We start from the raw sequence: 14,089 nt of genomic DNA, 5'->3' as shown, positions 1-14,089 counted from the left end.
GCACAACAGAAATCAATTCAAAAAATATCAATGGATGCCAGTGCAAATGTGGTAAAGGAAAGAAAGAGGGCGATTACTCTGATGCTTTGGGAAGCAAGAATTATGGGATGGGAGTCAGGAGGACCAGCATGAGTGGGCGGGAGCACAACTGTCTAGCAAAGGAGAAGAAACCAAAGCAGTTTTGCTGCATTTTTCCTTCTGGGCATGAAAATGGGTTTTACTATGTAAGCAACTTAACCAAGGGCCCAGTCTTTTTGTCCACACACATGCTCTCATATACTTTGACTTGTGTTGCCTCTAAGTCTGCAAGGGCTCAGGGCGGTCCTACTGTGAAATTGGAAAGTGCTTTGGGGCTCTCTGGTGGACTTTTGAGCCCTTTATGCACAGTTTCCACAAGACTGAAATGCTTAAGATTCAGCTTGAGGGAATTACCCTCAAGGGGATGTCCAAAATGGTCCAAAAAAATTGAGCTAATAAAAATGAGCTATTAGCGACTAACATTTACATTATAAGAACATGAGTGACAGTCGATTTCATGACACTGCAAAAAAGCTCACATCGTCACATCTTGGTGGCAGTAGACATGTCTGTGACCTAAAGGCAACATATTAATTCACAAAGTGTTCTCCCATTTCTCCACATATTGGACCTTTGCACCCTCCTGCTCTCACATTTTTATCCGGCACAGAGGTGATGATAATTAAAGTCTGTCAGAGATCACAGCTGATAGCGTGGGTGGACACGGTGAGACGGGGTCACAGAGATCCACACAGTGGCAAACATAACAAGACGAGTAGTGGCCAGAAGAGGTTAGAAGACAACTGATAAGAAAGCACCGTGAGTGTCTGTGTGTGTTGGTTGGGTGGGTGGGGGTGTTGACAGATGTGGTTGCTGTTGCTATTTTTTTACACATACACATCCGTACTGTTTCACTGACCGCTGCTTGCCCAACCTGGTTTCAAATTGTCCGCACCAGATCAGGTTTGTAACTCTTGGGGTGTTAAGAATGGATCAAGCTTCCCCTAGGTTTCATGTGGCAGTCGTAGGGTTTGATATATACGTTGAAATTGCAGTGCTCTAGTACAGGAAATACCACACTGTGCTCTCACTCAGCACCATATAAATTCATTCACTTAGGTTTTCATCCTGCTGGGGTTTTGTGAAGAGGAAGAACCTAATCTAAAGAGGGTGCAGCAAAAGTGCAATTTCAGTTATAAAAAAAGAAAAAAACCTGCGCCCCTACATTGTAGCACATTTGTAGATAGTTGAAAAAGTTATTAATACGATAGCATGGGACCAAAAGCTGAATGTGTTGATCACAGGCAAGTGTCATTCTGAGCCATTCACAATCTGTCATCATTAATTAGAGACATTATTTCTTTGATAATTAATAGTAAAGTGATAAACATTTTAATACATTTTCACATGATGAATATAAGCGTATGTAGGTCTACGATATCATGTGAACACAGGCACACACACACAGACAAGCACACACACACACACACACACACACACACACAAAGACAGACATCAAAAGCACTATACTTTGACATTATATAACTGGGGCTTTGCGCCACAAGGGTCCAAGTGATATTTGGGGACAACATGAATGTTCTGTTAAACTAAACAACGTTTGAGCCAAATGCAGTCAGTTGGGTTTTCTTTGAAGAATACATAAGAATAACAGATTAGAGTTGTGATACGTTCGCCAGCTTTGAGTGCAATGGGCAGTGCTCTCAGCAGCAGGGGAGAAAAACATGATTAAAAGCTGAATGCTTCATTGCTATATAATGTCTGATGAAGCAACAAAGGTGATTGGACCGTTTGCTATATCACTGTCACTATATATTGTTATTTTAGTTCTACAGAAGCCACACTGAAGTCCATGTGTGCATTGACATTTTGTGTTGTGTTCGCTTTATCCTCCTGGCTGGATTCAAGTGAAACAGGGACACCGGTGTTGGAAATGTTGACCTTCTCTTAAAATGGTATTTGGGGGTGTCAACATCTATAATGGTTGAACAAAAGACTGTCCTTTTTATACAGCTTTCAGGTTTTGGGACAACTGATCGTACTGTTCGGGAAACAAACAGTAAGTGATGCTGGCTGCAGTGCAGACTTGGCAGGGCATCAGTAGGGGAGATAGCAAGTGCATGTTGATGTCTGTGGGCTTTAGACTTGAGTGTGTCACTTATTTATTTTAAACTTTATTTATTCAGGGGAGTTGCCATGATAACGCTCATACAGTTGCACACATTCACACAGGGAGGCTACCCAGTACGACCATGGTCTGATCTCCACTGGAAATGCTGGCGGTTAAGACATTGCTGCTCTTTATTTTATTCCTCCCAAATGTAATCTTCCATTACAGTGGTTGACCTACATAAAACATATGGTATGTTTTTCCTAAAATTTTTCGATTGATTTGATGAGGAATCGATATGATAATCAGATATAAGATGGTGAACTATGACAAACTGTGTTAACTCTGTGTCTGTTCTGACTTGTCTGATACTCCCCTCCTCTTTACCTCTCCACTCACTCTCTCTATTGGTGTCTGATCGGTCATAGCCGCTGTTCTCCTCTCCTCTCTCCTGTCCTGCTCATAAAAATGATATAACATTCAATGTTCCAACCCCCCAGGAAATAAATCTCTCGTTTTTTATGTGACTATTTGATAAGTGACTTAAACAGTTATTTGAACAAACCAACCAATAACAGTCTTTATAAGAGCGAACCATTAATTGACTATTCCATCCCATCCCATCCATCGTCTACCGCTTTGTCCATTTAAGGGTCACGGGGCGGCTGGAGCCAATCCCAGCTAACATTGGGCGAGAGGCGGGGTACACCCTGCCAGCCTATCGCAGGGCCACATACAGAGACGGACAACCATTCACTCTCACATTCACACCTCCGGTGAATTTAGAGCCTTCAATTTACCTAACCCCATTCTGCATGTCTGTGGGAGGAAGCCGGAGAACCCAGAGAGAACCCATGCATACACGGGGAGAACATGCAAGCTCCACACAGAAAGGCCCTGGTTGGTTTGAACTGGGATTTAAACCCACAACCTTCTCTGCTGTGCAGTGGAGATCCATGCAGCCCACTATTCCACCCCATAGGAGCTAAATCATAATTTTTGCTTATTATTCTGGTAATCTGACAATCAAACGATGCAGCAACACAACTGGATGCCAGCTACAGGCCAATATTCAAACAGATAAACATCAATAAGCACTCTATTGCTATTTACTGTGTGACTTACTGCAGTGTAATCAGTGGATCCTGTGCTCTGATAACATCTATTTTCCATAACATTATCTTACCTCATCCCTGACAAAGAAAATTGGCGAACCAGTGAACCAGACGGTCTAGTTAAAATGCCAGTTCTTCTCCTACCTGAGCTTGTTCTTGTCCTTACTCATGCTCAACCTGCACTGTTCACTTACTGGCATCAAGATACAGTATAAAGTGATTATCTTACCTAACTACCGAAACAAGCTACATCTAAGCATAATGTTCGTGTCCTCTAAGACACGTTAACTCTATGTACTCTAACACACCTATATATAATATTTGTTCTTGCAGCCTGTGTGGATTTAGAAACTAGTTTACACAGGCAATAGTTCATAAAATGATTTATAAGAAAATGATAAAATGCCATTGTAGCAGGTGGAGCATGTACAGGAGCATCAATGTTGTTTTTTGACAAAAACGTGACAGGTATGTGTTACTTAGTGATATACTGACAATTATTCCCTTAAACATTATCTTAATACATACCAAAAGTCAGCGATCTGAGATTTGCACATGTCTGAAGTGCTCATTTTCATGAAGTCAAGTCAAATCTGACAAGCCACTGGACTGCATGACCAGGATTTACACTTAGGGCTGAGCTCACGTCCATGAGCCCTCACACCAGCAGCACATGTGGAGAAACATCGTCTTGTGCCCTCAGTACTGAGCAACCTCTTGAACGATACAGCTGATGGCTACTTAAAATCTCAGATAAATGCAGCCACATGTACATTTGAAATGGTTAAATAAGTCCAATCACAAAAGTGCACTAGTGACTCATAAAGCATCAGATTTAGTTCAAACTGAGTGGCATACCCACTTCATTTGGTGTCGTAATTTTTTTTAATATTGTGTTATTTAACTTTTTTTTGTTTTCCCCCAATCTTTGTATTGATATTTTCCAATGATACAGCAGAATAAACCAACTGTTTGCAATAAAAGTAATTTACTTTTTCTTTATCTCTCAGGGACCAATTTTAATTTGGGAAATAAATCCAGTGCGCACACCTAAATTTTGTACTAAAAGGAGGTGGCATTGGGAAAGATAGAGAGTTTAATTAACCTTCAATATATTTGATAGGAATTTCCGGAGAGAAAATGTTTAACCATCTGCATAAACTTGCACTCGCGTTTAAGAGCTGAATCATTTTCTAGACATGGCCCTTGCAATGTGTGAACATTATTGTGTGCAGGAGATTCACACTTATATCATCCTGCCATTTGCCCTCTCCTTCCCTAAATGCATGCACATGTAGCAGAGATGGGCACTTAGCCGATCTCACAGAAGATGTACCTTGGTAAACTGATAAAGAGCCTTTTCTGGGCGGTGAGTCAGCTTGACTATAATATGCATGCTTTGGGGACAGAATGTGCCTAAAGTGAAGTGCAAAACTCTATGAATCGTATCCTCTGTCTTTGGAAACACACTATGCAAAACATGTAAACAGTACCTTGAACATGGCTTGTACATCAGCTCACTATATGTGCTTTTTAAGAACTTTGTAGTAAAAAAAATGTAAATCTCCCGGTCTCTGTCGTTCCACAGCTCCCTGCGGAGGACAGTATGGCGGATCTGAAGGGGTTGTTTTGTCTCCAAACTATCCCCTGAACTACACGACAAGACAAACTTGCTCCTATTACATCGCTGTGTCCACACAGTTTGGTAAGGACATGATGAACCACATGCTAGTGTTAGTGAAGCACCTACACAAAACTGAATTCATATATTTACTTATTTCTCTGACAACGTCTCTGTCTTCTGGTCTGTCATCTTCATCTTCATCAGTGGTGTTTGGCCAGTTTGCTGTTTTCCAGACGGCAATGAATGACTCCGTGGAGCTGTTTGATGGAGCCAATGAGAATGCTCGCCTGCTAAGCTCCCTGGCTGGGTCACATTCCGGTGAGTCTCTGAACAAAAAAGCGTTTTGTATGATTGTTAAAGTTTCACCTATGATTTTACTTATCATGCCATTATGTTTTTAAAAAGCAGCTCTACATTTCTAATGTTTCAAAGTTTTTCAGCTGTTTTCCCTTTTTGTGCTCTGAGCACATCTTTGAAAGAGGAAAATATAATGAAATCGTCTGAGAGACAGTAGCTCTTGGGGCCTGTAGAACACAGCACCAGTGGTCGTTATCACAATTTATTTGACAGTGATGTATTTGGTGAAATTCCATTATGGGTTATCTTTACAAGAAGAAATCAGCAGTGGGGGCAGTACCATATATACTGCACTGATACTTCTTTACACAATCCCCCCTGGGTTTCCTTGTCCTCCAAGTTTAAGTCATCCCAGTTTGGCAACATTAAGAGTCACTAAGCAGTAACACACAGATTGAAAGATGAAGCAAAATCGATGTAGATGACATAGTATAGAGAATGAAATATGAAAATATTGATTAACATAGTCGCTGGCTAAATGTGCTCTCATTTCCTCAGAATTTCATGTTCCTCTGTTCTGTGTCATTGCCAGGGGGCATGCTGCAGGGAAATCCCACTGGAATTTAAATGCAGTCTCTTACTTCAGAAATCAGGGTGTTCTTAGTTTTGTTTTCTTCTCTTTAGTTTATTCTGCTATGTTCTTGTAGATAAGGAAGAAAAGGCACGCTGTTTTTCAAAGGACGCAATGTCAACTGTCAGTAAAATATTTTCATAGAACTGGCCTACAGTTGAGTTTGATGATAAAAATCCCCCATCAAAATAGAGAAAACACAAATATGTATAAACAGATATGAACGTTCCCTCAAACATTTATTTCAATTCCACCAAGACTTTTTTTTATATGTTGCATCAGTGAGTTTATTTCAGTATAATGTAAGTTAGGAGGATGTGACAATGTATGTATTGCTTTATGTAGCTGCACATTATGCAACCTTTTTTCTTCAACTTTTCTATCCATCTTAATAAGTTCTAGGGGAAAGGAGACTGTTTGTATAAATCATAATGTGTGGCTCATTACTTAAATCCATTAATTTGGGATGGAAATTCACCTTTTGGGTAAAACTTGCTGGAAAGAATTAAACACACCAGGCTTTACAAAATAAATGCTGTCTGCATCATTAACCTATCACACATGCATGTTTATACATGCAAATGCACATACACATACACACACACACACACACACACACACAAAGATTTGTTATACATTGTTCCAACTAACTAACTGATTATTGTGATACACAGACGTATTAACATGCACAAAACGTACACATACACACACATCCGGATGCATTTAATGATGGTTCTAAATGTCAACCCCACTAGGCAAAGTTTTTCTCATTTATCACTGTTACTTTGTTTGCGTGTGCATATTTCCTTTGTGATTTTTGTGTGTGTGTGTGTGTGTGTGTGTGTGTGTGTGTGTCTGTGTGTGTGTGTGTGTGTGTGTGTGTGTGTGTGAGTTGCTACGTTCTTACTCTTGTGAGGACTACATTTTAAGTTATGCCAGTTAAATACAGGCTGTGTATATTTGTGTGAGTACATGAGTTCATATGGATTCATATGTTTCTAATGGTCCGGCGTTTTCAGGAGAGCAGGTTAAGCATATACACTAGTTTTGTTTTCAAACGTGTTTGTGTGTGTGTGTGTGTGTGTGTTTGTGTGTCAGGAGAGACGCTGCCATTGGCAACTTCCAATCAGATCATGTTGCGGTTCAATGCTAAGAGTGGCCAGTCAGCTCGAGGCTTTCACTTTGTCTACCAAGGTAAATCTGACTTTCACTATCACATACACTTACACTTCAACAACAAGTTCAACATCAAAGTCGCCTTTAGTGACAACTGCAGTTCTGTTGTATTTTCCCCTTGTTCCTCTCATATTATTCAATAACTGTCATCATTGTAGCGGTGCCTCGCACCAGTGACAGTCAGTGCAGCTCAGTGCCAGAGCCTCGGTACGGCAGGCGGATCGGTTCAGAGTTCTCGGCCGGTTCTGTGGTTCGGTTTGAGTGCAGTCCAGGGTATCTGCTGAAAGGATCCAGTGCTATCCGATGCCAGGCTGTACCAGGGGCCCTTGCACAATGGAACTCAACAACACCAACCTGTATAGGTAAGGCAGGTTTACATCTGCAGAGAGTGTAGGAAGCTAACATAAGCTTATTCCAACTAAACTCATTGTAATGCTGCGTGAAATGTCTCCCTGTCGAGTGGAAGCTTTTCACAAACAGTCCCAGCTGTCATCTGGTTTATACCATAAAAACTGTTTGCTATCACTTTTCTTCTCTCTGGCTCCCTGCAGTGGGGACTTGAACACCGTGGTGTCGCTGGATATACACCGCTGTATTTCAACAACCAGTCCTATCTTTTAGCTATTTAGTTAACCATGCCAAGAAATCCATTGTTTGTCTTCATTCTAGTTCCGTGCAGCGGTAACGTGACAGAACGTCGTGGGACAATACTGTCTCCTGGCTACCCTGAACCCTACCCAAACAGTCTCAACTGTCTTTGGAGGATCCATGTCAGCGAAGGGGCTGGGATACAGGTACTGATTTGCATACACTTATATCTAAATGTACATTCTCTCACTAACTATGGATGATACACATGAACGCAGAGGCTGATACGTTTATTTGTTTTTATTGTTGTCTATTTAGATCCAAGTTATGACGTTTGCTACTGAGCACAACTGGGACTCTCTGGAGATCTACGATGGAGGAGACATGACAGCTCCAAAATTAGGGTCATTTTCTGGTATGACAATATGCTCACACACACACACACACACAATTGCACAAATACATTCTGGAGATCTATGATGGATGAGATTTGACAGCTGCTGAACTATAGATATACACACACAGACAATGACAGACTGGCACACATGCACAACATCTACTATGAATTAGATAGGACAGGTCTTAAACTATAGAAACACACACATAGAGGATTCGCTGGAGATCTAAGATGGATGAGTTGCAATACCAGAAAACATGATACATATCTTGAGTTAATAATACAAATATTTTAAAGACATAATTCTTCTGTGTTCCAAGCAGTCAGTGAGAGGAGAGAGAAGAGAGGAGGAAGGGAGGGATGGGGAAGAAGAGTTTTACCGCGAGGTTGAGTGAAGGATGGAAGAGAGAAAGAGAGAGAGAGAGAGAGAGAGAAAGAAGACAGGGAGGGATAAAGAATGATCTAACCTTTTACAATTTCCCAGCGGAGTTTCCCTTGTGACCTGCCTCAAGCACATACCTGTCACACACCTATCACACATAAAACATGCCGCCCATAGGGCCACGCACGCACGCACACACACACACACACACACACACACACACACACACACACACACACACACACGCGCGCGCGCACACACTGTGCCCTTCTCAAGAAGCCACACAGGGGAGCTGCCCATTCTAACCACGGTGATCTGGTGTTGGCCACTGAGCAGCTTGTCTGGGGCAGATGAGGGTTGCTTCACATAAGGAGACTAAAATCCAAGCTGTCCGTTGAGGGCAAGGGGTCGTTCACCTTCTACACACATAAAATCCCAGCTGGTATCGGGATTTAAACAAGACTTGTGGTCAAAAATCTCACAAGTATGCCCAGTGTTGTGTTATGTCAAACTGTGTGTATTTTTACATCCCCTGTAGTGAGCATTCCCCTGCTAAACATAAATGTATAACCAGGTTTTCATGTATCAGGAATTAGACATATCACCTGGTTCTGTTATATCTTTATCTCTTGTCCTTTACAGGAACCACAGCTCCGGCCCTACTCAACTCAACATCAAATCAGCTGCTTCTGCACTTCCAGAGTGACATCAGTGTGGTGGCAGCAGGTTTTCACCTAGAATACAAGAGTAAGTTAAAGCTTTTAACACACACAGACAAATAGGTGGAGGGATGGATAGATTTAAAAAAAAATAATAATAATAATTACTTGCTGCAGTAAAACAGCCAAGGAGTGTTTATTGGGTCACTTCTTACCTGAAAAATGCTCACGCACGCACGCACGCTACAACCAAAACCTTGACATCAAATAGCAAGAGTCAGTGACCTGAACTGGTACTGCTAGCTCTGCCTGGGAGCATGCACACATACTGAGATCAAAGTTGGAGCGCACACACTGAACACACACCTAGAGGGATGTAAAAACAAACAAGTAGTCAGAAAAGTACATACAATTAGTGCTCTTTATTGTTTCATACAAGCATATCAGTCCAATAGAAAGACACATACACATTAATATTTCAGAGACCGACAAAAAACTATGGAGATGGATGTTAAGAAAATGCATGTACGCATGTACACACCTGTCAGGACACGGTTGTGCTTTTCAGTCCTTTCTAGTTGTTTTGGCTTAGAATCACTTCTAGATCAATGAGCATGTCCCTTTCTGTGAGTATGTGTGGGGGCAGATTCCTATGCGTGGGTTTTTGTGTGTGTAAGTAGGTGAATGCACACTTGTGTGGTTCAATGGGGTGCGTTTTTGTTGGTCCTGTGTGTCATCATGCCATCACGAGGTGTGAAAACCTAGAAGAAGGGTCACTTTGGGGCACAGGATACTGTGTGTATATTTTTGCTTCACTATTTTTAACTGTAGTTGCACTTCATCTACTCAGAGAGGCTTTTATTAGCAGGTGTACCGGATCCCACCCAAATCTGACTGAAATGATGAGTCCATATGTGACACTTGAATTACAACTGGACCCTTTCATACTGTAATACACCATCATGGATAATCTGCAGGTAGAAATGGTAGGACAAGCCACGGCTATTTTTATGTTTTTTTGCATTTATTTTGCTGAAGCCTGCAAGAGATATATTATTGAGTGGGAGCAGTGCAGGTGGCAGTCTCTGTGGGCTTTTTGGGGCTTTCCTTTTTTATGAAGGCTACTAGTTTCTATGGAGAAAGGATTTTGGTTGAAAATGTCCTCACGAGGTCTTCATGACTCCTTTTTGCTCTGTGTAATAAAGACCCAACCAGAAACCTGAGTCAAGCTGCCAAATTATATATGTATTATATTACAATTATATATTTATATTATATTTATTATATTACACATTATATACTTATATTATATTTAAACACTCTACCCGACCCATCTAATCAGGTCGGGTATAGTGTTTAATGTGGGTCTTTGGTCATGATACCAACCATTTGTAGGGATCTGAGCAGACTTGGTGATCAGCTCTGATGACATGATGCATCATAATCATAATAGAATTAAGAGTGTGACATGCATGAAAAACGACATTCATTGCGGCTCTTTTAGATAATTACCGGTGCATCATGCTGTCTTTATTTGGGTCTCTCCTGATTGACTGCATTTTGGATCGGGTTCTTTGGTGTTTTCAGAGGGGATTCTGACTCAGTGGGTGAGCTTCCTCAACTACAAAGACAGGGAAAAGCCCAGCAAACTTTCAATTGCACCTTTTGTACCCGAGTTTGAGGACTTGGGTACAAAACGTAAATGTCATTAACTAAATTTAATACAGAAGTAATTTTTGTGTTTGCTGCTCTTGGGGTTTTAAAACTTAGATAATCATTTCCTCCTAATTAGCAATGGCCAAGTCTCCTGAGACTGCAGTCCTTATCACTGCTTTCTCCCACTGTTGGAACTATTTGGGCTTTTTTTTTTTTTCAAATGAGTTAGACTAGGTGTTTTCTTTTTTTCATCTGACACTGTTTTTGGCATTGTTCGTGATACTTACCTGAATTATTTTTTTAATTTTTGTGGATTTGGTTTCATCAGACATGTACATATCCATAAATCCTGAACAATTAAACAAAAATATTTTTTTATGCATCAGTTTAGGGGTTTTAGAACTTAATTGTGACTTGCCCAGTCCTATTTGCTAGTCCCTGTTCATTATGGAAAACAAATCCAAGTACAGCATGATGTGCATATAAGATCCTTTTCAATACATTACAGTACCACAACAGCTCTTGCTGTTCTCAGATTTCAGTTTTGCTCATCTCGTAATGAGTGCAATGATTCCCAATCCAATGCAGAATTTTTTTTCTTGCAAAACCAGGATAAACTTCACCAGGGGTGGACATTACACCACTTTCACCTCCCACACTAGTGTCATGTTCTTGTAGAACAAAGATTTTGCAAAACTGTCCTTGATAAACCATAATAAACATACGAATGCATTTTGGTTATGGTCCATACACAAGGGAGCTCTACTTCCCCAATGAACTATGTCAAACCCACAGGTTATATACTGGCCATAGGCTCATCCGACTTTACGCAGCACTGCACAGCGCTGACTTAACATGATTCATGCTGATTAGAGTTTTTTTCTGACTTTCGCCAATGCTGCAGAGCGTCACCGTGTCACATGACGTTAAAACTGCGGCTGCAGTTTTGAGAGTGAGGCAGTGAGTTGCTCTCCTCTGGCTGCACCAACCGTGATCCACCTATGTGACAACATCATTTTGCCCTAATTGGCTTAAGGTTTCACTGACACGCATGATGTGGTACCTTTTTATTCTAAGAAGATCTGTTATCTCTCAGTAAGGGGGTGTGATTTATTTGATTTCCTTCTTCAGGGGGCTCAATTTTTTTTTAAAAATATATGGACACTGTACAGTATAGTTTTAGTGTAGTGTTAGTCAGTTTTATTCCTGTTATTGTAAAAGAGGTACTGCCCTTATACTTTATATTTTAATTATATTGCTCAGTAATACGGTTCAGTGACAGCTCAAAACAACAGCACGGTAATAACATTGCATGTACTGCAACTACTGTTTATCCTGGGACAAGCTACTCATTTCAAATCACATGTAGCCTAAACTTCATCCGCTTTTAAGGCAATAAACACAGCATTTTTCTATCTTGATATATGTTGCCTTACATTGCCAAGAGAATGCAGGATGCATTATACATTTGAATTTTGTGATTTTAAACAGTCACTGTACGTCTGCCACAAATTTAAACCATTTATCATTAATTAAACCCTGTTTTAAGCATTGTGCTTCTAAAAATTCTCCATGTCAGTTTTGCTGTAATGTGGTTGCTTGTACTTGTATAAAAAAGCCCTAACCCTAACCCTGCTGGGGACACATGAATGATTATGGTGATGATGTTTTCATTACTTTAGACTGGCTGAAGGGCGTTTCATCTAAATGGCAGAGTGAGACACCTCCATCCCTTGTCTGTCATCAAATAAACTGAAACAGAAGAATAGTAAATCCAGTCAGACTTACATGCTGACTCTGTCTAGTTGTAGTGTGGTTGTTTGTGGTATTGTCAGCGTGGTATTGTCAGCGTTTTATAGAGCATCACTGCTCTCTCATAACCAGGGAAAAGAGGAAGCAGTTTGTTCGCACATATATATATGTGTATATATATATATATATATATAAAAGAGAGAGAGATGATCAGCCAAATGGAATACTTCCATTGATCAGTTGTCATGACAGCCTCATGCAGCTTTTTCACTTATGCTCCATCTAAAATAAGTCCTCCTGTTGTCCCTCTGCCAGCACACACTCATATAACAGATGCACACTCAATCACAAATGTCAAACACTGGTCTACTTGTGAGGACCAGTTTGAGTTTTTAATCGTCGGAGTGAGGACAGTTTGGGACAGTCAGGGTATTTTGGACGGGCCTCACTTTCTCACACACATTCATATTTCCCCTTTAAGGGTTAAGACTTGGTTTTAGGGTCAGGGGTGTGTGTGTGAGTGTACGTGCGCACGGAGGGCACAGTGGGATCACTTTGTTTTGCCTGTAGGAAAGTAGATAATCACCCACACAGACACACACAAATAAACATTCAATCATCTCTCTCTCCCTTTTTCACTCTGTACCCCTCTTCTACCCCTTTGTTGCCATGGTAACTGCTCTAGGGCAGTCTCCTGCGGAATTTTCCAAGTGAAACACACACACACACACACACACACACACACACACACACATAAACACAGAGATCCTTACTGACACTATTTGGCAAAGGTCTGGTTGCTGTCAAACTTATTAAGGATGTGTTTAACCTTTATGGTTTGGGGAATACACAAAGTCATTCCCCGCTGATGGCGTACACACTTTTTTTAATTGCACTAGCCATAAATCTAAAAATGAGCTCTTGTGAATAAAAGTAATGACATGAGGGACATTTGTGAATTAATCTGCCGCATTCTTTCTTCGTCTACATATTGTAACTTTGTCATACATGCTGAAAAACTCTCCCATGCTTTTCAAAAAAGTTTTCTCTAACTCGCTTTGACAGTAAATGATCTCCTACAGCAGTCGTGACAAGCAGGTCACATTTCCCTTTTTTTTTTGTTCATATCATCACCATGTCATATGCTCTGGACAAACAACTTGAACCAGAGGCTTGCATTAATAAAATAAATGTTGGTATTTAAATAATGAATTGTATATTTGTTCTTATTTTCTGTAGCTGTTGGTCTGACCACCTGTCCAGAGCCAATGATCCCAGCCAATGGCATTAAAACTGGAGACAGATATATGGTCAATGAGGTGGTGGCTTTCACCTGTGAGCCTGGGTACACGTTGCAGGTAATGAATACATTAACTGACTACTAAATAATAGTGTTTTCAGATTATTAGTTCATGCTTAACTATTTTACATACTTTTTGTTCATAGTAAACCACATATCTTGACGTGCTGTGTTTATGATGTTAGAAATAGACAAAATACTGAAAAACCCAAAACTTGTCTACGGACAAAAAATGTCTGTAACAGTTTACAAGGATGCAAATGGAATGAAGTGGCTGCATATTCACTATAGTTGGATGCACAACAAAATTCATCATGATTCTAGATGAAATCGAAATGAAATTTCCAACCTTGGAAAATTGTGAGA

At 40.5% G+C, this 14,089-nt stretch overlaps 1 protein-coding gene across 2 annotated transcripts in view; it reads left to right on the top strand.

Moving 5' to 3' along the window:
* Positions 1–14,089, top strand: part of LOC118302754 (CUB and sushi domain-containing protein 1-like) — a 269,330-nt gene that overhangs the window by 198,203 nt on the left and 57,038 nt on the right. For both annotated transcript variants that reach the window (XM_047331593.1, XM_047331592.1), the window contains exons 33-40: positions 4,850–4,966; positions 5,090–5,203; positions 6,912–7,007; positions 7,148–7,351; positions 7,659–7,783; positions 7,896–7,992; positions 8,999–9,103; positions 13,663–13,781. In XM_047331593.1, coding sequence (XP_047187549.1) covers positions 4,850–4,966; positions 5,090–5,203; positions 6,912–7,007; positions 7,148–7,351; positions 7,659–7,783; positions 7,896–7,992; positions 8,999–9,103; positions 13,663–13,781 — 977 coding nt within the window. The remainder of the gene's footprint in view (positions 1–4,849; positions 4,967–5,089; positions 5,204–6,911; positions 7,008–7,147; positions 7,352–7,658; positions 7,784–7,895; positions 7,993–8,998; positions 9,104–13,662; positions 13,782–14,089) is intronic.

Source organism: Scophthalmus maximus, chromosome 4 (assembly GCF_022379125.1).
Source record: "Scophthalmus maximus strain ysfricsl-2021 chromosome 4, ASM2237912v1, whole genome shotgun sequence".
In the NCBI taxonomy this organism is placed as follows: domain Eukaryota; kingdom Metazoa; phylum Chordata; class Actinopteri; order Pleuronectiformes; family Scophthalmidae; genus Scophthalmus; species Scophthalmus maximus.
The sequence above is the reverse complement of the archived record's forward strand: the minus strand, read 5'-3'. Positions and strand labels throughout refer to the sequence as shown.